Here is a 24568-nt window from a genome sequence, read left to right as displayed (position 1 = left end):
ATAATGTATCTTCCATTTTACATATGGCTTTCCCAGCTGTATGTTAATGAGGAGGCATGGTCCAAATGTTGATACCATGGCCACATGAAAATAATAAACAGGCAGTGTCAAGTCACCTAGGGAACAATATACTCAAAGAAAATAAAAATCCTCTTCCTGCACTATAGTCATATGGGTCTGACAGGAGTGGTTGACTGACAGTGAAGACCAGCTGATTGGGCTAATGTAATTTCCTGACTTAATCTGAGCATCATCATAACCTCCAAGTATCAAATTAGAGCCCAGTGCACAGCAAGAGAAAAACACGGTCATGTATCAAATCAAATCACATTTATCGGTCACTTCACTGCACACACAAGCATGAAGCAGGCCGGTGAAAGTATCGGGTGCTTGTTCCACCACAGTGTATCTGTATCAGACAGGCATTATGAGCTCAACACAAGCTTCACTGTTTTCCTGTTGCACTGCGTTGTCTTCCAACCTGCAGACAGAGATGTGGACATCACAGTAAAGAAGCATTTGGTGTCACAGCTTTGGATCAGCGGCCTGCCACAGTGTTTCCAGAGGTGCTCACTGGGTCACAGCACAAACTGACCATTATAGATACACCACTTTTTCTCTCACTCAGACACACTGACACGTTATTAAAGTCTTGTATTTTATTTCATCTTGTACAATTTTTTAGCTTGTTTGATTTTGCTTGTTTTATCTTGCTAGCTCATACTGTAACATTTCTCTACTCCCTGTAATTGCTGCTCTGAATTTCTCCTTGGGGATCATTAAAGTGCAATATCTTAACATGACTGTACAGTAACAATACACATTTGCTGTGCTTTATGTTATCTGCTGCTACCTATAGGCAGATCTGCTGCTGAAATTATAAAGATATGACAGCTCATTTGGCTGCCAACTCACAACCATGGGTTTTTATTAACTACTATTACAATAACTCACTTGTTATAATCTATAGTGAGTCATTTGTTCTGCTGTCTTTTAACCCTTAAACAGACAACGTGCACCAGGAGATACAGACTCTTTAACCTTCCTGTTGTCCTCCCAGGTCCTTCCTCTGTCCTTCCTTCCTTCCTTCCTTCCTTCCTTCCTTCCTTCCTTCCTTCCTTCCTTCCTTCCTTCCTTCCTCAGATCTAAGTTCAACTGTTAGGGTAAATGTCCCCTCCTTCTGTCCTTTCTTCCTTCCTTCATCTGTCCTTCCTTTCTTCCTTCCTTCATCTGTTCTTCCTTCCTTCCTTCCTTCCTCCCTCCCTCCCTCCCTCCCTTCCTTCCTCCCTCCCTTCCTCCTTTCCATCCTTCTTCCTCCCTCCTTCCTTTCCTTCCTTCTTCCTCCCTTCCTTCCCTTCTTCCCTCCTTTCCTTCCTTCTTCCCTCCTTTCCTTCCTACCTTCCTTCCTTCCTCCCTCCCTCCTTCCTTTCCTTCCTTCTTCCTCCTTTCCTTCCCTTCCTCCCTACTTTCCTTCCTTCTTCCCTCCTTTCCTTCCTTCCTTCCTTCCTTTAGGTGCAAATGGCATAACTAGTAAGGCCTGTTTAAGGGTTAAAGAATGTGTTATTAATTATATGTATCTGTATTTAAACAGGCGTGACAGTCTTGTTTTTTCAATCCCCTTCAGTAAGGAGGACTATCCTTTACACACCAGGCATAGTTTGTTGGTCATACTGCCCTGTCATACCCATCTCTCACGCATGCTCACTTATGTCTTAGCTTTCAAATATTCGGGGGGTATAGTTTGAATTTCAGGTGTCACCTTCTGATCACATCTATCCAATAGCTTAGCGACACACTTTCATTGTTAGCCTATCATCTGGTTGCTTTTTTGAAATATTTCTCTCTCTCTCTTTCTCTCTGCTCTAGTGTGGCATGCAGCTGTTATGCGCACACTCCCACCTCCCCATCTCCACCCAGTCTCTGCAGGATCAGCAGTCCCATCACTTCATCAGCTATCACCCACCACCACCACCACCACCACCAAGGATGATGTCCTTGTGGAGTTCAAACGCCAAAGACTTTATGACGATCATTTCTATTCATATAATAAACATGATCCTTTTCTCCATCTCCTGATTGAACTAACTCTAGGATAATAAAACATTACAAATAACAATAAACTATTGCAGCAACGGTAGGTTCCCAAACCGGATCTCGAATCGGTCTCCCAGACAACGGTTGACTAAGCTAACCACACAAACATGTCTCAGCTCCTTCAGCCATGCTAATCTGCAGCTATTTATATGTCATGTAACAGAGGAGAAGAATGGGACTTGCGTTTAGTGTTTGTAAAATGGATAAGGGGAAAGGTGGTGGTTGATGAAGAACCTCCACTGTTACTGGAAGTTTTCTCTTCATCAAGAACTTCCAGCGCCTGTTTCAACAATGAGGGTAGCTCTGGCTTTGCCTTTGCTAGCAGCCAATGTGGATGGCAGAGCAGAGTGTGGTCATACTGCTCTGCCAAACTCACTGTACTGTTTCTATAAGGTGCCTCAGCATCCCGGCCGTTTCACAACCTCCCTCCAGCCTTTGGATGACATACTGTACATACAGCTTGACAAATCAAATGTCAAATGGGAAGGGTTAAATATAAATTGCAAAGTGCAAATGCAAAAAAGATAATCTCGTTTTTTTTCTTTTTTTTTAATTTGAGTATTTCCATTTAAGCTTTTCCATTTCCCATTTTAAGTTTCATATTTGATGTTTCCCTTTTCTTGTTTCCATTGTCATTTTCAATATCATCTTTACAATTTAATGCCATTTCCATTGAAGGTTTAAATGTCACTTTTTTCATTGTCACTTTACTTTTTTTTTTTTTTTTTTTTACATTTTTCAATTTCTTTTTCAATTTCCTTTTCATTAAATGTATTTATAGCCTCATTATTACTAGTAGTGTAGTAACACTGTGGACCTTTATTTTTTAATTATGACCAAAGATGATTCTCACCTATATAGAATGTGTATCTGTAGTCCTCTAAACTTAATAAACCCTGATTTGTGGAACAGGAAAATATATTCATGAGCACTGTGGTAAATATCATTTCTGAGACCTCAGGAACAGTGCGGTGCAGTAATGTGGTAATCATGTGACACCCTTGGCCCAGTTAGACATTACACCATACACACACTTTACATAAGAAACCACTGTAACTGTAACATTTTCCACACATATTCAAAGATGTATATTATTCCTTTCAGTTCATAATGTGTCCCCTCAAAGTAACAGGGACATGTTTATTGTAGCAGTAGGCACTAAAGTTACAACCTGTAGCTGTAAGCATGCAGTCTATTCCATTTCTGTATCCAGTCATAAATATAGCTAGATACTAGAATCAGTTTGATCAGCTGTTCAATCTTTTATTGGCAGATACTGAATCATTTAACTGCAGGGATAAGTGAGCATGGGGTCCAGGTTGACATGTTGTGGCTGAGCATGTGGATAGCAGAGAAATGGATTATCCTGCAGGAGTGTTCTCAGAATTTTATATGATGTTTTGATTTTTTTTTTTTTTTTTTTTGCCATGAAACTGTGCTACCGTTGGAATCCACTTTAACTGCCGTAAATCCGTGCCGACCACATCTGAAAAGCGGCAAGCTACAAACATTTTAGGACCAAATTTGAACCCGACGGGGGATGACTATTTGATATTCAAAACATTTTTTCTGTGTCATATTTGTTTAAGGCACAGTGTAGTTAGTGTGGTGAGTGACAGGACAAAATGGCCCCAGCTCCCATCAGTTGCACGTGTTTGCCAATGGCATGCACATCATTATTTTGGCCTTCATGTTCACCGTGATACTTTGAAGTGAATATTGTATTACTGTACTATGATTATGAATGGATTCATGCTGGGGAATCATTGCAGTTCAGTCCCCACAGTCCCACACCAGACACCCAACACAGACACACAGACACACAGACACACATACACACTCACACCCTCGCCAAACAGTCTGTCTTCACATTCATCTGAGAGCTTTAAGATAGGTCCAAAGACCTCAGAATAAGTTGAATAACACCAAAGGAGTGCACTATATCAGTATTTTTAAAGCCATAAATAATTTCCACGGTACTTTCTGCACATACATGCTGATAAAAGCAATGGCTCCTGAAAGCTAGGCTTTCAGCGAGTTGCAAAGGGCTGTATGAGGCATCACAGCTAAGATATGACAACCGTCCTCAAACAAGCTTTTTTTTTCTCCTGCTCTGTGCTTGTGTGTGTGCATGTGTGTGAAACGCAGAGTGAGCAGATTACATAAGCCTGCCCTACCTCTGTGGGCTCCCTCTCCAATCTCCCTGACATTTAGACAACAAAGGTCACATCTGAAAGTCTAAATCTGCACAGACACCAATGCTAATATACTCATACATATACAGAAGAGAGGGAGAGAGTGTAAAAACAGTAGAATTTCTCCATCCAGCAGAGAATCACATGTTAAATAAGACTGAACTTAAATGTGCCATATGTGAACAGCATGCACAATATGCACGGATGCAACCAATTAATATGACTCCCATTGTCTTCAGGACTGTTGGGTGTGTCTGGTATACAGGTCTATTATTATAGCAGTGATATTAGTTTGAGGCTGCTGATAGCTGACTGTACTTAAATGTTTATCTTACAATGTATCCGTTTACAGTAAATAATGATGTTTGAAATAGAGAATATATATAGTTATAATATATATAGTATATATATAGTAACATAAGCAACTTTCTTCATAGCAAAGTTCCATCAACTAGAAGTTTTCTGAATCCTTCAGCCACATCTTGAAACCCTCTTTCAAGTCTTGTGACTGGTTTGCTTGTCCATGTGAAAGTGTCTTTTGTCAGGTGGATATAACCCTTTATGTGCCCTTCCCAGCAACATTACTGCTTTCATTCACAACACAGGCATACCAGCATTTTCCCACAAGTGTTACTAGGTCTTGAGGTGGGAAACTGGTGCTACAGTTTTTCCAGAATATCCATCCCTGTTCCCATTCACACATGACCCCATGCAGGAAATGTTCTTCAACATTTCAGGGACAGACTGTATGTGTGAGATCCATCTTGTTGACCTCCTCACCTGCTCATGAGGAAAGAATTAGCTCATCTTGCACAGAAAACCTCTTTGTCATTTCATTAACCCTGCAAAGTGGTCAGGGTCACAAAGAGACTAAAACAGTGAAATGTGCTTTGTGTTTGTGCACTCTCCTTATCACCAGGGTTTGATATGATGGCTGTTGTGGCAGACACTGCACCACACTGACAGTCAGTCTCACCCTTCACCCTCTCTTGTAAGTATGACCCTGAACTCCTGCCACAGAGGCAGCTGCTCACTCCCCACTTGATTGGGACACATTTCCCCTGTTAGGGAACTACTTCAGTGCACACTGAATGGCATGGTCCAACTAAGCCAAAGGGTGAACATTGTCTGCAAATAGCAGAGGCCAATCTAATGTCATCAAACTGGACTCTCTCCAGATGTCAAGTGTGCCTCAATATCCTGTTAATGAATATTACAAACACATGCACACACACATAAAACACACAACGAGGCTGATGCAATGCTGCCAAAATAGCATGCTGTACTACTGCTGCAGGGCACTAATTCAACACATCAGCCTTAGAGAAATATCTACCCATAATAGTTAGGAATATCCTGATAGGATGTAGACAGGAAGCGCTGATACTTTAAGCAGCAGTGATTTGCTACAATATTGACATCATCCATCATTTCCACACTGAAAATTACATGAGGAAAAATGCCTGCACCTCTCACCTTGAAATGAAAACTATTTCAGACCCTCCTTATTTTTTTGTATTATTTAAGCATTAGCTTAGTCACAAAATCAGTAAGAATAGCATCTCATCACTTTCTGCAGATTTCCTTTGACATTCTGCATTCACAAGAAATATGGCTGGATATTCTGAATGTTTTTGTAGAAATATAATGTACCATAAAATAATAAATATAATGTAATAAAACAGAACATTGACCAAACCTCTCCATGACCATTTAATGGTCTGAGATCAGCTCTTTAAGAGGCTGTGGATTTACTCTTAGGTCAGTCTTTACTCTTTGTGGCTTTAGCCAATAAGCCACATCTTAAGAGACGTTCTCCTTGAATAAGACTGCATATTTCAGTGCTAGCAAATGAATCTGTTTGTGGTCAGTAGGTATTTGGCTAATGGGAGGCAAAGCCCACCACACCCTTTTCCGCTCCAGTCTGCTCCAATTCTTTTGTTCCCCTCCCATCCCCACGACAACCACACTGACTTCCTGCTTCCTCCCAGGCCTTCCAGCCACAAAAAAGACTAAAAATAAATTACTGGACTTTTCCTGAACGCAGTCTTGTCACCATTGTTCAGACATCAGCTGTTTATTCGTTCAGCTGAATTTGGCTGTTAGTGTAAAGGCGAGTCAGTGGGTCAGAGCAAAGACAAATTTGACAAACTGAATAAGATACATATGATAAAATAGCAAAGTCATGCCAAATAGGGTGGGTTAAAATTAGGCTTGAAGGAATCACACGTGATCTCACAACCATCCTAGACCTAACAACTTCAGAATAAATACCAAACCCTAACCCAATCAAAACAAATGATTATTTAATGACAAACTAGCACAATGTCTGAGTGTTCTGGAGACTGTAGAACAAGATGAACCTGCCCTGCGACTGTGTTCTTTATGTCAGCCCCTAGTGAGTCTGAACAGTGTGCAGCTCTAGCAGGGAAACAGACAGCACGCCTTTGTATAAACACTGCCAGAATTAAGGATATATGAAGTCCCTTGTGAAATAAAAACAGGCTTCTCAAGACAAGCTTGCACATCTCACCTCCTTTCCTCACTTTTGTGATGTAGCCCAACACTTTCAGAAAGACTCCTTTATTTGTTAAGGGAAAGCAGTTTAATTGTGACATTAATGTCTGTAAGCATACAATACAGAACCCTAACCCTAACCCTTTACTTATTTGATTTAAATCTGAATCGTATTGGAACCACTGGGGGACTGACAATGCATACTTACTAAATAATTCCCGCCAAGGGTTATGTTAAAAGTTAGAGATGAAGAGAGTGCATATTCACAAAAAAATCTTTTCATTGAATTTAATTTCAAAACATTGTATTCTATCTGTACTTTTATTCTGAGTAGTGGTGCATTTAACTGTATCACATATTCACCATCATTGATCTATTTAGTTGACCTTCTAACACACAAACTGTGAAATAAGAGACAACCCAGTAATTGTGACTCAACAAGCCTTTCAGATTTGATGCCCCTTCTTACATCACTGTACCATCTCTCTTCCATGCCTCTATATGATTCTCCATCCACTACATTTCCTGAGGTCCACTGTGACTTTCTCGCAAGTGCCAGCTGCGAACAGCTAAACTAAGCTAAGATAAGCTAAGCTAAGGGTGAAAAATTGGAGGGGCTGGACAGAGCCACTGCTTGCTGACAGACTGCTACTGAGTGCTGGCCAACTCTGGAGAAGAGATCCAGGAAGCAGAGCTGGAGAGTCTTACATTGTTGATGCTGTCACATCTTCTGGAGGAATAAACACTTGACTCTGCTCTGATCGGGTGCTGTTTAACTGCAGGAGGAGTTCATTTATTTTTCTTTTAACTTCTCAACCTAGCCTCAGCTAAGTTAACACCAGAGTCACACAGGACAAGTTTATATAATCTTAAAGTTACACACTATGTAGATATCTTTGTGTATTTAACAATAATGTTGCTGTCTCTTTTTTGAGTGTAGATGGAGTGGCTATGATGTTAGCATAGTTAGTTATGAGTTATTTTAGCATCTATTTGATCCGTTTATTTTAATTAAATCGCAGCAAAATCTAAGTTTATTTTGGGCTCATTAAGATGAGTGACATCACCACTCTGGTTGGGGTCTAGTCAGTCCCTGCTTTTGCTTGCTTGCTGTTTGGGGCGAATAAACACAAATGATCTTGTGGTCACAGTCGCACGACTAATGTGCCTAAACACAAATGATCCCATGGTCAAACTAGTGTGAGTAACACAAGGCGTTGGGTCTGTTTACTGTTGGGCACTGTTATGTTTTCTCTGACAGCCATGTTTCTGTGTGGTTCACGCTCAACGGGGATTTGGGGGGCGGGATAGGCACTCAAACTGAGGACTGCTTAGACAGGATGAGAAGGCTGCTGTGGTGCTTGATCATGGTATTTTTACCAAAGCATGTCAGACACATATTATTAAGACCTCAGGGAACTGTGTTAACTTGTGAAGAAGAGGTATAATATGGCTCCTTTAATTTGATATGTGTTAACTCATCTGCTTACTCCATTTAAGCTTCCTTCATTCATCTGCAGAGTATCTGAGATTCCTAATGCTCTCCATTCTTCAGTGAAGGTGTGATGTTTGAAATTTCTGTAAAATGTCCCATAGAGGAGAAGCAGTGTTTCTGCACACTATAACAAGCTCCCCATGGACAGACTTGTAGCTCAACAGTTTCATAAACTGCAACAAAAAGGAAGCATTAAGGAACTCTGTTGGAAGTCTGTTAGTTATTTATGTTTCTGTTGAGCATCAGCGCCAGTATGTACTTAAATAAAACTGTGCAGATTGGCCATCAGACAGTTCAGCTGATTGGAAAGGGACCAAAAACAAATGCTAGGATTTAGTTGGTTGCCTAAGCCAGGATTGCTGTACTCTTCTTTTACTATGGTGGTCACGAGTGTACTGAGCATGCTTGCTGGTGTCAACATTAATCAGTGCATTGTCAACCACCTGCAGTCCAAAACACTGGGAGGTGAGTGCAGTGGTGACTTTCCATACTTCCTGAGTTTTCTAGCTGCTACATTTGCATCTAATGTTTGTTGGGTTCTGTAATACATCTCTTTTGAAGCACTATTATTGCTGGTGAGGCAGTGGAAGCATCCATCATGCCCACTAGATGTGTAACTCTCTATAAAGGGGAGTGTAGGTACAAATATCAGCTCCACCTGTCCTCTGAGCTAAAGTGATTTTACATTCTCACTGCTTCCACACCATGAGAGTTCAAAAGCAGCATAGTGGATTGAAATGCAAAACTCTGCAGTGAAGCGATATTTAGGCGCAGGGTTGTTTGGCATTCTGTGTTTCTCAGCACCTTGCTTCATGTTGATTGGTCAATTCCTCCCATCTAAGACATCACAGACTCCAGCTGATATCGCCCTGTCCTGTAAAACATTTACTGACAAGCTTGCTCTCTAAAGTACATGACTGCACATAGAAACTTGCATACATACAAAAACACTTACACACACAACAGGCCTCAGGAAGCAGGTGTTTTCACATGTCTGGAGGGAGGAACGGATGAGGGGTGTTGGGGGGGTGGGACAGGGGGGTGGATTGACTACAGGGGAGGTGGGGTGAGGGAGCGAAGAAAAAAGTGGGAGGGAGAGAAAACTTGATCTGAGGAGAGGAGAAAACAGAGATGGAAGTGATGGAGGGAGGGATGACTAGCTCTGAGGTCAGGAAAAAAAGGGAGGTGGATGGAGGGGGGAAGGGGGGTTGAGGAAGAAATACAAGGAGCAAAGGGGGTTGCATAATACGTGTATGTGATGGAGAGTTTTCTCTCACGCCGCATGTGGTGTAGCAGAGAGTCAGAGAGGTCAGAGGCAGAAATTTAAGCTAAATAATGTACACAAGAAGTGGCAGCTGCCAGAAAAATCCAGCCCGTCTTTCACAGAGGCCTGCAGGATACATTCTAACTAGCAGAGCACTGTACAGGCAGTTAGCTTCTGCCTTATAAGCAGGGACTATGTGACCAAGGCCAGAGCTATATATTTTATTTACAGTACAAATACTCACTTAACTTATATCCAGATTAGAGCTGTTGTCTATAAATATAAAATAAGTCATAACGCTGAAATAATGTTATTTTAAAAGAAAATATTATTACTTTTTTCCCTTTTTCCTGAGCCTATTGTGTTACAGTAAGCACTACACATTAGTTTAATCACTATTTTTATTTCTAAATTTAAATATCTATCAAAATAGGAAGTCATACTTAAAAAGATCTAGAAGTCAAAGTGAAAAAATACTTTTTTCTGAGTACTATAGGGTTAAATAGTCACATATGTTGTTCCTGCCAAATGACTTTACCAGGATGTTCCCTCCATATGTTCTGATTAAGGTACAGTTGACAATCACAAATGATGAATCAACACATGGTCATTTGTGGGCAGACTGAGTTGGCTCAGTTTAAAACGAGAGGCTCACATTTCATTTTTTCAGGTCCTAAAAAAGTCTTTAAAACAATATGTGTCCAAATGAACTTTGAGACAGGTTTTGCTGGCTGTAATCACATCTCCTATACATGATAACGATTAGAATATCTCCTCCCAATGCACTTATAATGTAAGTGATGGGGGACAAAATCCACAGCTCTCGTTTTGAGCGAAAATGTCTTTAAATATTTATCTAAAGTTAATATGACGCCCCAGCTGTCTAATTTTGTCAAATAATGTGGATATCTTCCACAGTTGCAGTCTTTTTTTAGTACAAATGTCCCTCGACTGCTCAGCTGCAGTGGAAGGATAGTAAGAAAAAGATAAATTTGGCACCAAAAAGACTGTTTTGGGTTTACTAGACTCACTTGGACAAGTAAAGACTCATATATCCATCGAATAAACTTTTAAATATATTTTTGTAGGGAAGGAGGGCAATGGATTTTTATCTTCCATCAGTTACATTGAAGGTGCGTTGTCAGGAAATCTCTTAATGGATAGTATGAACAGGAGGAGACTTGGACAATTGTGAACCTATCCTCTAAAGACACATACAATTAATATATAACACAGACATGATCCCCACAATAACAGTCAGCAGAAATAAGCCTGTATGTTGACAAAGCAGCAATCTCTAATCGGGACTGAATAATCTACTGGCACAATGAATTAAGATTAATACCTGTCATCATAGCTTCCTGTTATTTTTGCCTCTTATGTCACTGTTGGTAGAACACATGCTTTAGATAACATTCATTTTGAATGTTTGGATTACACAAGCATTAATGGTTTTTGCTTTTCATCAATCATCATTTTTGTATTGTATGAAATGCCAATTAGGTTACTGGAAATCCTGTGTGACAGAATTTGGCCTTGAGGTGTCAAGTATTTTGTACACACTAAAATTACAACCTTTATTTAAGCTGAGTTATTCCGTTTCTTTGTATGTGTACTAAACACTAACAGGACCACAGACAATGAGTGATGAGATTGCCATGATATATGGATATAAACAATTCTAGACCATTATCATAGTCGGGTGAAAAGTTGAACTTGTAAAAAAAAGAGAATAGCTACAGTGAAAGTTATCAGTGGAATTAATACATAAATAAAAGTTTCTACAATCTCTCTGTGAAACTGCAACACATTTTAGCCCGTGGGTTTGTGATTTAAGATAGTGCTGTGAGATAATAAGGGATCATCATATTACCTTCCACAAATGACATTCCTCTGTGTTGACTTAAGACCAGAAAAAGTCTTTATCCCAAATATAAACCCGTCACGTAGCTATGAAAACAAACAGCGGAGGTTGATGACTGTGGGTTAAATCACCTAAGCAGCCTGGGAAAACTATCACAAATGATACCACTGATGCTGGATAACAAGCACTGGAAGTCCTTGGGCCTTAAATAGTCTCGTAACAAAAAGCACTGCATGTTGTGACACTGCTGAAACCATCCCCATTGTCCTACTGTGGCAGCAACATCACAGAGTTTAAGTGATGATGAAAGGATAGAAATACTGGCGCTGATGAGGTAACATGACGCGCAGTGAAAAGGCACAAACACAAATCTGTACATGCACAGACATGCACGATCTGACAGAAAACAACGTGTAATACAGGGATACTGTAAAACAGGATACACCAGTGAGTCAGACATTAACACACAGCACTGTTCGCCCCAGTCCCTGGGAACATACAGCCATCTGAAATAAAAGTGGAAGTGGCTTTTGTAGGGGAGCAAAGGAAACCCTCTCAACAGTTACATAAGAGAAAAGGCCCTGAGCTTCTCTGTCTCTCTCCCTGACACGTGCAAAAAAACACACACATACCAAATAAGCATGGAGTTGAATGCCTATACACCACCACTACCTCCACCGCCAACAACAACAACGACACACATACACACACCTGACAGGCATAAAACCCATTCTGTGGAAGAAACAGCCGAGGGAGGCTCTGACACAACCACCTGCTCAGATTCAGTCAGCGGCACTACTATTTATCAGAGCCCGCCTCATCCTACAAAACAGTATTAGCTGGTGGCTGCAGAAAAGTCACAGTGGATGTGTGCCTGTGCTTTGGCAGGGGGGGGGGGGCGGCGTTGAATGAACAGATAGAGGATTCTAGGTCGCCCGTGGCTCAGGGTGCGGACTGTACATACATGCGGTTATTTTGAGGAAGACCTATTCCCGTGGTTTCTCTCACAGGGCTATAAAATAAAGCCCCTGGTGAAACAAACGCCACACACTCACAGTGTGTTTGATAGAGATATCACTAGCCGCCTGCTATTCATTCCTCACCAAATAATGAAGTCGTCAGTGCAATGACTCATACACCCTGACAGATGATTTCTGAATACATCAGAAGAGTATGTGAAGTGTTTGTGTGTGTGTGTGTGTGTGTGTGTGTGTGTGTGTGATGTACGGAGGGTTTATCATTGAGACTGAGGCCTTGGTGGCAGATCTACATAATGTGTAAGTAGCTAAATTAACATATGAGCACCAGTGGCCCCCCACATGTGTATGAAAGCGGGTGCATAAGTAGTTGCACAGCTCTACATTGTCCTTTTTCATCACTGCCCTACAATTTACCCAACTAGCCACTGCCTGCTGACTCATGCGTTCATAATAAATAGATAGCATTGCATAATGTGATTATGACCAGACAGACCCAGGTTAGCCCAAACTTAATCATATACGATTTCTCTTGAAACTCTTAATCTGCATGAAGCCTTTAATAAGACACCCCCCCCACCCCCCCACCCCCTTCTGACAAGTTGACAGCAGAGCTTCGGGCGCAGCATTAGTAACACACAGGAAACTGTCCTCTCATCTGCATAGGAATTAACAAAGACTCTTCCTGCTACTGTTTGTTGGAAAGGAGAGGAAAAGAGGAGAGGATAGAAAAGGAGAGGAGGAGAGGAGATGAGAGGAAAGGAGAGGAGATGAGAGGAGAGGGCAGTGACTGGGGGAGAAATCCATTTAAATGAAAGGGAGAAGAGAGGCGTCAGCATTAACAGTTAATCCACTGCAGTGAGAATGCTTTCTCTCTGCCTGCGGCCTCTGGGCTCCAGTAGTCATCCTAAAAGGCAGACTGAAACATACACTACACTGTTTCACAAACCACAGATCCAACCACGACATGAGATCTGTACACTACTAAATAAACGATGCATGACTTACCAGCAAACAACACATCAACACACACTTTTCATGTTGAAGCATCATCCATCCATGTGACTGAACTACAGCTGCGTTGCTATGTTATGTCATATTGTGCGCATAAAGTATATGCTGTGTATTTACATATATATATATATATATATATATACATATGAATAAATATATGCTACCCCCATACTGAATTCCAAGCTTTTGAACTTCCGTCACCATTCAAACACACACAAGACATTTCCAGTGCTATGTGTCCACGTTCCCTACCCTAGGGGAGGGCCATGACACAAAAAGTGCACATACAAAAGGAGAATCTCTCATCCCCTCTCTCTCTGTTTCTCTCCCACCCCTTTTTCTCTCTCTCACCCACACACTTTCTCTATTTAGCTCACACTTAAAAAGGCTGCCTAAAGATAGAAGCAAGAAGATGAACAGGAGCCAGCGAGTGTCATGGCAACAACGTGCAATGGCTCACAAACACTATTTAGAGAAAAAAAAGAAGTTATAATCAAAGCCTAAATGCAGTAGTATCACCTTTTCAATGAAACAGACTCCTAATTTTCAATACTAGGACACGTGAGGACTGAAAGCCCAGGATTCATAATTCAACAGTTGAGTAGACAGCATCTTTGTCATGAAAATGGACTGCTTATTATACTTCAAATACTGTGGATAATCCCTACTGACTCCTTGTAAGTACTTTGAATGAGTCTACTACAAAAAAATGTGAGCACTACTCACATATCTTTATAACAATATGCACATTCATTCTTCAATGATACTTCTTACGTACTTTAAGGTGGAAACAACCTCTTTATTACCACCAGCTAATGAAAAATGACTTTATTTGAGATTAAACATGCTGTAAAACATACCCATTATTCATTTTAGTATGATCAAATAATAATGTAAATAGTGTTAAGCTCTATGCATTGCGGTTCTGTAGGTACAGATTCTGGACCGAGGCCCAGAATCGTTCACTACCCCGTCAGGATGTTTCAGAGAAACTCTGCATCTCCTTCCACTAGAATCCCCCTGAGGCCACTTGCACATCAAAGCACCGATTCTGAAATGCCTGGTTTCACATCCTGAGTAGTATTACTTCGACATTCTCTGAATCTAATTTTACACAACTGGCAAAGATGTGCTACACCTTTCATAGATTTCAGCACACCAGGTGTACAGAAACAATTTGAAGGACAGGTTCACATTTAAAGAAGTTGCCTCATATCATATCAACATTGGAACAAGGTTTGCTTGATGTAATTGTTCCTCATTTCCCTACCAGCCGTTACAATATCATTTCTTAATACACTTCCTATGTAAGCGATGTGATCAAATTCACAGTCTGTGCAAAAATGCAGAGACAAATCAAGCAGGTGTCTTCCAAAGTGCCAGTACAGAAACACTGTCCAGGAAGAAACACAGATAAAACTTTTATTTTCCTAACTTTGTCTAACTTTGGAATACATTTTTGCACAGAATCAAGACTTTAAATCTTGTCCCCCATCACTTAGACTGGAAGTGCATTAGAAAGGGATCTCTTAGTGGTTAATATGAACAGGAGGAATGATTACATCAAGCAAAAACTGCACATAATGGGCATCTGACTATTGGTTTAGGACAAACTAAAAATGTTCTCCAATGTGATTACTCTTTCTGCTGGAGATTAAGTCCACTTATCTGCATGCACTCTTCTCAATTAAAAAATAAACATTTGAGATGTTGGCTTCTTAGTTCATGATGACTAAAGACTTTAAAGCAATTGTTCTCAATCTTTTGCATGTCAAGGACCCCTAAGTTGACACACACAGACCCCCAATTGATGAGATTTTGCTTAGGGACCTCCATCTGAAAACACTTTGGTTGTTAGATATGATTAAAACCTGAATTCTGCAGCTGTGTCAACTACAGTTAAGGAGCTAACCGCAGATGAGGTTAAACCTATGATCACAATAATCACACTAGACTCTTACACACATTGAACTCATTTCTATAGTGAATGAAACAGTGAAAATAAACTATTCCCCATTTTTCTGGGAACCCCCTATAACTCCCTCAAGGAACCATGGCCTTGTAGTACTGGATGATATTAATGCACATGGCCATCATCTTCACGGATCAGTTCCTTCATTATCTGATGAAACATTGACCGGTGCCTTGTCATCTCCATATTACTCGTATCAGTGAGAAATTATCAGTCATACTCAAACTCCATTATACATTTTATTATGTGCCAGTGTGACATGTATGTGTATGTGGAACTTTATAAATCAGGACTTATAGTGTTTTATGAATCAATCTGAGGGCCTTTAAAACCAAAAAAGGGAGCAACAGCAATGATCAGTATTTATACGTGTATGTGTTTATGAGAGGTGTGTTTGACTCACAATGTTGACCTGCAGTGGTTCTGAGCCAGGTCTCAGCAGCCTCCTCCTCCTGCAGCTACCGGAGTCTCCAGACCGCAGACGGACGGATGATGATGACTGACCCATGTCTGCTGGACAGGCACGTGCATACAGACAGCCAAACAGATGATCGATTTAAACAAACAAACACAAGTCAACTGTCTACATATTAATGCCAAATACAAATATGCAATGGTACCTGAGAGAGGCAGGAGCAGCGCCAAGGCAGTGAGAGTGCTGGGGGGAAGAGGCAGGGAGCGGCACCGCTGTAGAGATACCCTCAATGGGGGCTCTAATGGTGACACACCCGGCGGGCGAGACAAGGCCTAGAGGGTACTGAGTAGTTAGGGCACATCCTATATTCCACAAACAGTTACTTTGATGCACACATTCACATACACACACACTCAAACACACACACGTTCAATGCACACACACCCCTGTCCTTCACGTTAAAAAAAAAAAAAAAAAAATCTTCCTCACTGCCTTGTCCCCTTTTTGCTGTGAATTAAAGTATTTCACATCCAGCAAGTCTATTCTGGTGCACTGGTCGGTGTGCATGCCCTGCAGCAAACCATGAGAGACTATACATCATGCCAACCAGGCGGTCTCTCAGGTTAAAATGAACTGACTGTGAGTTAGGGCAATGAGAGGTAGAGCTTATGGGAGCGATGAGGCAGAAAATTGGCCACAGAGAAAAACTGAGAGTGAGAGAGAAAAGAGAAGCCACAAAGAGAGAGGAAAAGAAAGAGAGACAGGAAAAAGAAAAAGAAGTGTAGAGTGAATGAGGGTGGGGGGGCAGCATTCAGAAATACAGGCCTCTATAAATGGGGCATGCATTGTTGCAGCAAACAGTGAGTGGTATATAAATACTGGGTTAGTACTGGGCTGCCCTTCAAAGTCAGTAGTGTGTTTGATTCATTATAGGCTTGGGCTATATTTATCAGTGAGGTGGTGAAGACTATTACTGAGACCCGGCCCATCTATTCTTATTATTTCACCTGGATGAGATATATTTATGAGAACATACCCACTTTTGTTTAACTGTGTGTGTGGGTATATTTATGGGACTGCTTACCTGACATTTTAATGTCAGTGTTTGCATGTTTACTTTCAGTGAATTTATGCATGAATGCCTGTGTTTGTTATTTGACATCTTACTCTGTGGTGCAGCTCCGTGGACTGCGTCTCCCTAGTAACACTGGTCTCTATGACAGAGAGAGGCCTGGAACGAGTAGCCGTCCTTCTCTGCCCTGGAGAGAACTGCATGGTGGGAGCAGGCCTGCGTCTCCGCCGGCACAGCGAGCCGACCTCACTGTAATGGCTGTAGAGTTCTCGGTCTGGGATGGGCCTCCACTGCTCCAGTACAGCTGAGGCCGGTCGAGGACGAGTGCGCTTTGCCCTGTGAGGCACAGAGGTCCTCTCTGTGCTAGAGTGGGGCCCGGCTGGGCCCGGCTGTCTTACACTGCCGCCTGTCTGGCTGGCAATCTGCTCACACAGCTGTGATTGGCACAGATACTAAGCAGTTTGGCCAAGATAAAGGTGCAATAACACATTTCACGTGTAAGGAGGAGGAACATCTTCTCTATGGATTCACCAAAATATATCTCACGTTTCATGCTACTAGCAAGGATATTGTGTTCCTACTGCAATTCAACAAGGGCAAACACAATAGACAGCACTGCCCTTTAATAGCAATTGAATTTCATAAAAGAAAAAAAATACCACAGACAGGTGGATTTGATTTGTAAACAATAGGAATGTCATGATGACATAATTTCTCCTAAATTATCACACACAGCATATTAACACCCGTCCCAAAACACATATTCCCACAACCCTTGCCCTTGCATAATAGACCCTTATGAAAGTGTGCTGAGTATTGAAATGTCATATCTCATTTTGTCATTAAGAGTTGGGGCAAACATGTCCTGACTCGTTGGTGTGACTAGAAGGGAGATGACTATGCCTCCACTGGAGTGAGAAGGGAAGGGTGCCATCATAACGCGCAGACGTCACAGCGCTCTAGGGGCAAGCGCAGTAACACACTGCCAGTTGAATGGGAAATAGGGTTTCCTTGCATGCTACACGAGGCTGGCTGAGCAGGAAAGAACAAACTCCTCTAGTGGGATGTTGTCCCCTATTGTATTTACTGACTATTTCCTCCTCTCTCCAACAGATGGGGCAAAAGGACAACTGACATGATTAGGTGCCATATTCATGTCCTCACAGGCTGGTGTCTTGAATGTTTTTGTTTCTCTCTGACAGTTAAAGAACCACACCTAACACTTACATCATGAGGCAATAACTAACAGTTCTGTTACCATTTACATTCCGGTTTTTTTGTTGATGATGATTTTAAGAAGCAAAAGAATGGCTGTGGTTAAAACAGTTACATAAAATGGTATTTTGAGTAATTATGCTGTAATTACATGATGCATGCCTCTGGCAATGTTAATGATGTGGAAAAAGCCTGCAATGGAATGTGGTTATGGCATAAATGTGACACATTATACAGGAAAACGGTGTTCTCATAAATGAAACAAAACAGTACTTTAGCATCACACATTATTTCCTTCTTTAACAAATGCATTTATTAAAATTCAGTGGCTGGTAATGAGCACAGCTTTGTTTGTATTTAGAGTCACATACCTTAAATATTTCCTCTGTGGAATCTGATGCTGGCACACTATTGCTTGTGCTCTCTTTATCACCTTGTTGTGATTGGATATTCACTTCCTGTATCTGGTGGGAGTCAGGTGGAGCATCCCTGGAATCCTGCTCATTTCCTGTCTGTCCCTCTACCTTTTCCTCTTTACAGAAACAGTTTAATGGATTCTTTTCAACCTCCTCTTCTTTTTGAGTCTCTGTATTTAGACCTGACTCTGAGATATGATTCTCTATTATGGCTGTGGATTTGTGGTTTGTCTCTCTGTCTATATGTTTGTCTGTACCCTCACAACTCTGAACGCCATTGACAGTTCGAGGCCCTGGGCATGCCCTAAAGGCTTTCAGGACAACGTTAGGGGATCGCCCGCCTGTCACAGGTGCTGGAGCCTCACTGTCAAAGTTACTGGAGTGTGAGGATTTTGTGGTCATGGGTGACGATGGGCTAGGCTGAGATTTTGGAAGTCCATCACTGTGGAGTGTCAGAGACACGCTGTGAATGTTGTCCACTGTGTGCTGTGGGGTCTGTGGGGAGCTCATTGGAGTCATCTCTCCCTCTGGAGGAGAGAAGGAGCGTGATGTTGTCCGCCATTTTCTAGCTGTCACTGCTACATTGTTGAAAAACTTGAACAGACCACCAAAGTGCCCCTTGGTGTCAGAGTGTTTTGGGGGGGGTGGCTGGAAGTCTCTAACATTCTCAAAGTCGACAGAGCCATAGTCTGAGTCCATAGTCTTGTCAAAAGAGTGAAGCTCAGAGTCAAAGCTCCTCTCTGAGTAGACAGGATTGGCTTTCCCCAGAAGAGAGATCCTCCTCAGGTAACTCCACACATCTTTGTGTCTCCTTCCTGCACCCTGGTGGGTCCTGGGGCTATCCTTTATGCTGAGCTCTTCACAGCCTGCAGCTGTTTTGTTACAGTTGGTTGAATTGTTGTGGCTTCTTTTAGTATAGGAAACTCTTTCAGATGGTTTACAACCATTCTGAGTGGTGGTCTCTCCTGTTACAGTGGGCTGATGGCCATCTATAGGAGCAGTGAGGTCAAGGTCTTCAAACGAGCAATCAAACTCTGCTGTGTAGCCAGCATATGAATGCCTCTTGCCACGGTGTCTAAGTGTGCCAACTGTGCCCCTGCTGGACTGCTGTGGAGTGCCAATGTCTCTGCAGAAAGAGTCCTCATCCACCAAGGAGCTGTTGAACTTGGCAGTGGACAATTTCCCTGTCTTCCCTCTAAACAAAGCAGGAGATTTAAGCTTCTTGAAGGAGCGAACTTTGTCAGCAAATGAGAGTTTAGGGATGGAAGCCTCCCCCGGCAAGATCATGGAGTGGGGTCTCCGCTCCAGCTCTGCTCCGGCTCTTTTTCGGTTCAAGATCTTCCAGATGCCCCCAGTGGCACGGGGCCTCCGGTTGACCTCCTGCCTTTCCTTGACAGGGGTCTGAGATGAGGCAGCCTGAATCTCTCCCTGCCCCTCTGCAGTCCATGGCCCAGTCTCCTGAATATAAACACTGCTGGTCTCATTCTCCACATCCAGAGAAACATTAAACACTCGGTTGATAAACCCATTAGGGTTGTTGCTCTCAGGGGCAGGGTTGTCTGTCTGTTCCATCCTCTCTCATTCTACAGTGTCAGCTATCAGCTCCAATGACCATCATGTTTCGGGCCTCTCTCTCACACAAACACCTGGAGGAACAAACCACATTTTTCTTCAAAATTCAAGAGCTTGAAATTAAACTAACTGCCTTGTCATTTTATGTCACAGCTATTCTGCCTTTATTTGCTCAGAATGTCTTGAGATGCACGCCATTAATATAAGATATACTTTAGAGGTTTCATTCTGTGATTCTCAGACAAGAGTTTGAACTAAGATTCAACAGTCACAAACACCCACCGCCTTCCTCCCCCCATATTTGGTCCAAATTATCCAAAGCAATTATTTGAGACACAATCCCCCCGTCCACCATTTAAACCAGGAGGCAGTGTTGTCATGGAAACGCTCACTAAAGAGATGTCTGGTTATTTCAGGCCTGCTCGGGTGTGACATCATCATAGGCTCAGATAAGCTCCTTTTGAGGAGGAAGACGGTGGCAAGTGCCACACTACTACATGTTAATTACCCCCATTTCATAATCCCTTTAATGTATGGAAGCATCTTGTGTAATTGAGGCCTCCAGCATACGTTTTTGTTGTTACATGAGATCTTCACCGTAGATGTGTTTCAATTAAGCTGGCCTTTTCCCACAATGTCACAATTTAATTTATAGGCTTTTTACTGATAAGCTTTTAGAAGACTATTTTAAGAATGTACTCAATCATTCCGCGAGATATACACCGTATAAATAAATACCAGATTATTATACTCGCCTACACTCATATTAGCATGCAGTTATTAAGAAAAATGTCAATTTAAAATGTCTCTTTCTGTGACTGACTATTAACGCAGTTACTCTGATATTATGATTTTAAAACGCGAGTGGTGTGACAATATGATACCACACTTGGTTTACACTCTTTAAACACACATAAAAAGCAACGTTTTGTTGCTTTGGTCTGAAGAATCACAGACCTAAACTTGCTAGCTGCTGTGACAGTGAAGTCTGCATCGGTGACAGATGTGTGTCGGCTGGGCGTCTAATTTATGAAGTAAAATATGGCGTCAATAAAATTGACTTGAACAGTTAAGATATTTGACTTATTCGGTTTCATGAAATTCGTTTGTGAAATGAAAACTTTAGTTTAGCTTTAGTTTAGTTTAGTTTAGTGTTAACGCTTCTTCAAAATGACAATGTTAGACGAATGAGCCGAGCGTATTAAACTTTAAAATCCAACAACGTCAGAGAGTCGCCTATTTACTTATTATACCCGCGAAAGATGAACTGTCGCTCTCAACGATGTCCACTTACCCCCAGAAAACTTCCACCGTTTAAAAGGGCATCGCCGCTGTTGTCCTCCGACTCAAAAGAAACACCGGTAACACTTCCACTGGAGTTTTAGCGGCTTAACTTATGTCCATGAGTAAGGCTGAAGTTATGTTGCGGACAGCGACTCCTCTGTAGATCACATGTGTTTGGGTTTTTTGCCTCTAAACTTCGTCAGCGATCATCAAACTGAGAGAGAAACTCCGACAGACCGGTGAACTCTTGCCCTGTAAGTTCCTGCAGACGCCGACACTCTGATTTGTGATAAAGCTCTTACGCAGACGGAGCAACACACAGACACACACACGCACGCACGCGCGCGCGCACACACACGCGCAAACACACACACGCACGCAAGTTCATTTAATTTGTGTGTTGCTTAATAATATTTATAGGTAAGTTATGATATTATACAGTATAAAGGTTTTATTATACGGTATAAAGGTTTACTCTGCTGTTTGATCTATGTTTTCCTTCTATGTATTAAATCCTAGTCTATTTCTCATAGCCTATATTGTATATGTTCTCTACCTAGATATTTTCTCTATTTTGGCTGGATTTATCAGAAAGCACTTATGATTTGTAAAGGAACATCAGTGAAAACAAGTGATTGACTGAACTCTGGTCTCACTCGCTGATCCTCCTTTGGGATTTGCGTTGAATGTGAAAATCCTTCTATTGAAATGACACAATGGGGAGAGGGAGCTCAGAGGGGGGAAACTGAAGGAATTCACAAAAAACTAAACAGCTCCAGAGCTCCATAGCCGTGAAAGAGGAGATGGTGGAAGAAGGGGCCTAAATTTAAACATTTCCTCTTTGTCCTGTTTTGGGCCCATTGTCATCGCATGGCGTTCTCCCTTCTGCACAGGAAGGAGTGGATCTGACATCAACGCTCTCAGGCTGACAATGCCAGGAAGTCTGTCTGACTGTATGTAAATATCTGTATGTGTCCATGCTTCCCTTGCTGCCTGTGGAGCTGCGCTCTGCTCCCTTGGCCCTCTCCCTGGAGCAGCTTTAAGCATTTGAGGGTGTAGTAGTAGTAGCAACATGGTGATTTACATGCTACACTTCCCCCAGACTGTAACTCATCCACAACTGCCACTGCGAATTATAGCAACCTCATCTTCAAATGACCCCTCTTCTGATGGAGCATCTTTAGCAGATGGCTTAATATGTAGACTTAATACTCTTGTTTTTTATTCATATGAATACAGTAGCCTATATTTGTCTATTTCTGATTCTTATGTTTTGTCATTTCATATGTGCGCTGTCCCTTTTCCTCATGATTTTGCATTAAATTACTGTTTGTGACTCTCCTTCACTTCCCTTCCCTCCCTCCCTCCCCTTACTCACTCACTTCCTCACAACCCCAAGCAGTCTTCCTGCTGTCCCCTCCCATCACAAAAGACATCCTGGCCCAAACAGGCCAAATATTTGAGCTCAGATCTAGCATATATACACACACATGAAAACTGACCTGTTCTCTCTAACACTTTACAAAATAAATTCATTCCAGTAGCATTTTGTACAAGCGACAGAAAGTAGGGGATGAAGAGAGAAAGGTAGTGATGAATGGAGAGAGACAGATTAGATTTATGGACACTATACCAGCTGGGCCTGTGGCTGAAATGATAAGTTATGTTGACGTCTGGTGAGCCGTGTATGTTACTTTGTTGCCTGTTTACTGTGAGTGTTGAACGCTCGGAACAGAGCTCTTTGAAATGATGTCATTGGCTTCTCGTTTTCAGAACAATCGACCTCTTCCTCCTCTTCCTATGACACAGTCCCTACTGGTGGGTTTGGTGGAGATTACTGGAGACAAACACTCGCTGAGTTTAGGCCCAGCTGTAATTATTTCGCCAGTCTTTGTCAAAACTGCTGAGTGAAAACAGGCAGCCGTGAAAAAGCCGGCCAGACAGGGAGGAGGGAGAGGGGGGCCAGATATGTTGTGATATCAAATGAAAGGCTTTACTAAAGCATGGGAACTGGATTCAGGAGGTGTAACTGGTGTGTGAGAACAGCCAGGAGTTCAGTCATATTTTGTTTTCATTGCAGGTGTTTGGGAACATTGTGGCTAAAACACTGTGTAGCTGCTGCATGTTCTTAGATTGGGAGGGTTGCTGAGTTAAAGGGCCTAGAAGGAGATGCTGATGAGATGTTGTGACCATGTATACACTGGTTTCCTAGCATGTCTTCCATACATAGATGAACATTCTTAGCCCCCTTTGGGTATAAAATGTGCCCAGGTAGTAGTTGGCTCCAGTGGTAGAGGAGAGTTTGAATTACACTGACATTCCTGACATTCCCTCGGCACTGACCTGCATACTTCCCTGGCCTGGCTGCACATGGCACTATCCCTTAAACACACACACACACACACACCAGTTCACAGACACTTGGCTCTTACCTGCATATCAGTTGGGGATAATCAATCCGTTTCAGGCCTCTCACATGTACTTGAGGACACACACTTACATACAATATGTACCAACTCACATGGCACACACATGGATAGCTGGAATGTCAAAGTGGACATGTCTGAATGTAGTTAGTGATGGGAAGGTCTCACTAAACTACTTATTTAGCAGCCATCTGAAAGACAGCCAAGCATGAGGGAGAGAGAGAGAAAGAGGGAAAGCAAGACGGAGAGGGACAGGACAGGGGTAGTGAAGGGAGGGTGGTGGAGGGCTTTCAGCTGGGGACTTTCAACCATTATCAGGATGAATCTGAAAACAGGAAGGCGGGTTCCAATAAACAAGACGAGCGGAAGACGACCACAGTTCTACTTCCTGTTTTAGAGCAAGGGAGGAAACAGCAGATTTTTTAGGAATTCAAATCTGAATCAACTCTCCGGAAAGAACGTCTTCTTTATAACACAAAAAGCCCTTTGTGTCAGCAGTGTTTATGAATCTATGAGTCATCTATGTCATTTTTTGTAATAGTATTCGGCTTTTGTTAACTTATTATGATGTGTGGTTTTGGAGTAGCAATCTCCCCTGTGTAAATTTGACTCAGAAGTCAAAAGTATGATCGGGCAGTTGTGTATCTGTGAGATTGTTTATCTGCCTCTGTATCTTGCCGCACAGGCTTTGAGCTGAGCTGGACTGTGTTTGTGGGTCAGCAGCAGCAGAAAGAAAGAAAGGCAGACTGGCACACAAAACAACCATTTCCGCTCAT

General features: G+C 42.0%; 2 protein-coding genes across 2 annotated transcripts in view; both read right to left on the bottom strand.

Annotated features, from left to right (window-relative positions):
- LOC128362603 (rho guanine nucleotide exchange factor 9-like) overlaps nucleotides 1-15825 on the bottom strand; it is a 35370-nt gene extending 19545 nt beyond the window's left edge. Inside the window, exon 1 of the mRNA XM_053323414.1 lies at nucleotides 15796-15825. The gene's annotated coding sequence lies outside the window, so the exon portion shown is untranslated. The remainder of the gene's footprint in view (nucleotides 1-15795) is intronic.
- On the bottom strand, nucleotides 446-21559 carry LOC128362691 (uncharacterized). Its single transcript, XM_053323538.1, has 5 exons — nucleotides 21377-21559; nucleotides 18466-20156; nucleotides 16013-16139; nucleotides 15796-15905; nucleotides 446-481 (listed from the first exon to the last, which is right to left on the bottom strand). Exons 2-5 carry the CDS (start codon nucleotides 20080-20082, stop codon nucleotides 446-448), a joined length of 1890 nt encoding a protein of 629 aa, XP_053179513.1. The 5' UTR covers nucleotides 20083-20156; nucleotides 21377-21559.
- Between the last annotated feature and the right edge of the window lie 3009 nt (nucleotides 21560-24568).

This window comes from Scomber japonicus, chromosome 8, assembly GCF_027409825.1.
Source record: "Scomber japonicus isolate fScoJap1 chromosome 8, fScoJap1.pri, whole genome shotgun sequence".
NCBI lineage: Eukaryota > Metazoa > Chordata > Actinopteri > Scombriformes > Scombridae > Scomber > Scomber japonicus.
The sequence above is the reverse complement of the archived record's forward strand: the minus strand, read 5'-3'. Positions and strand labels throughout refer to the sequence as shown.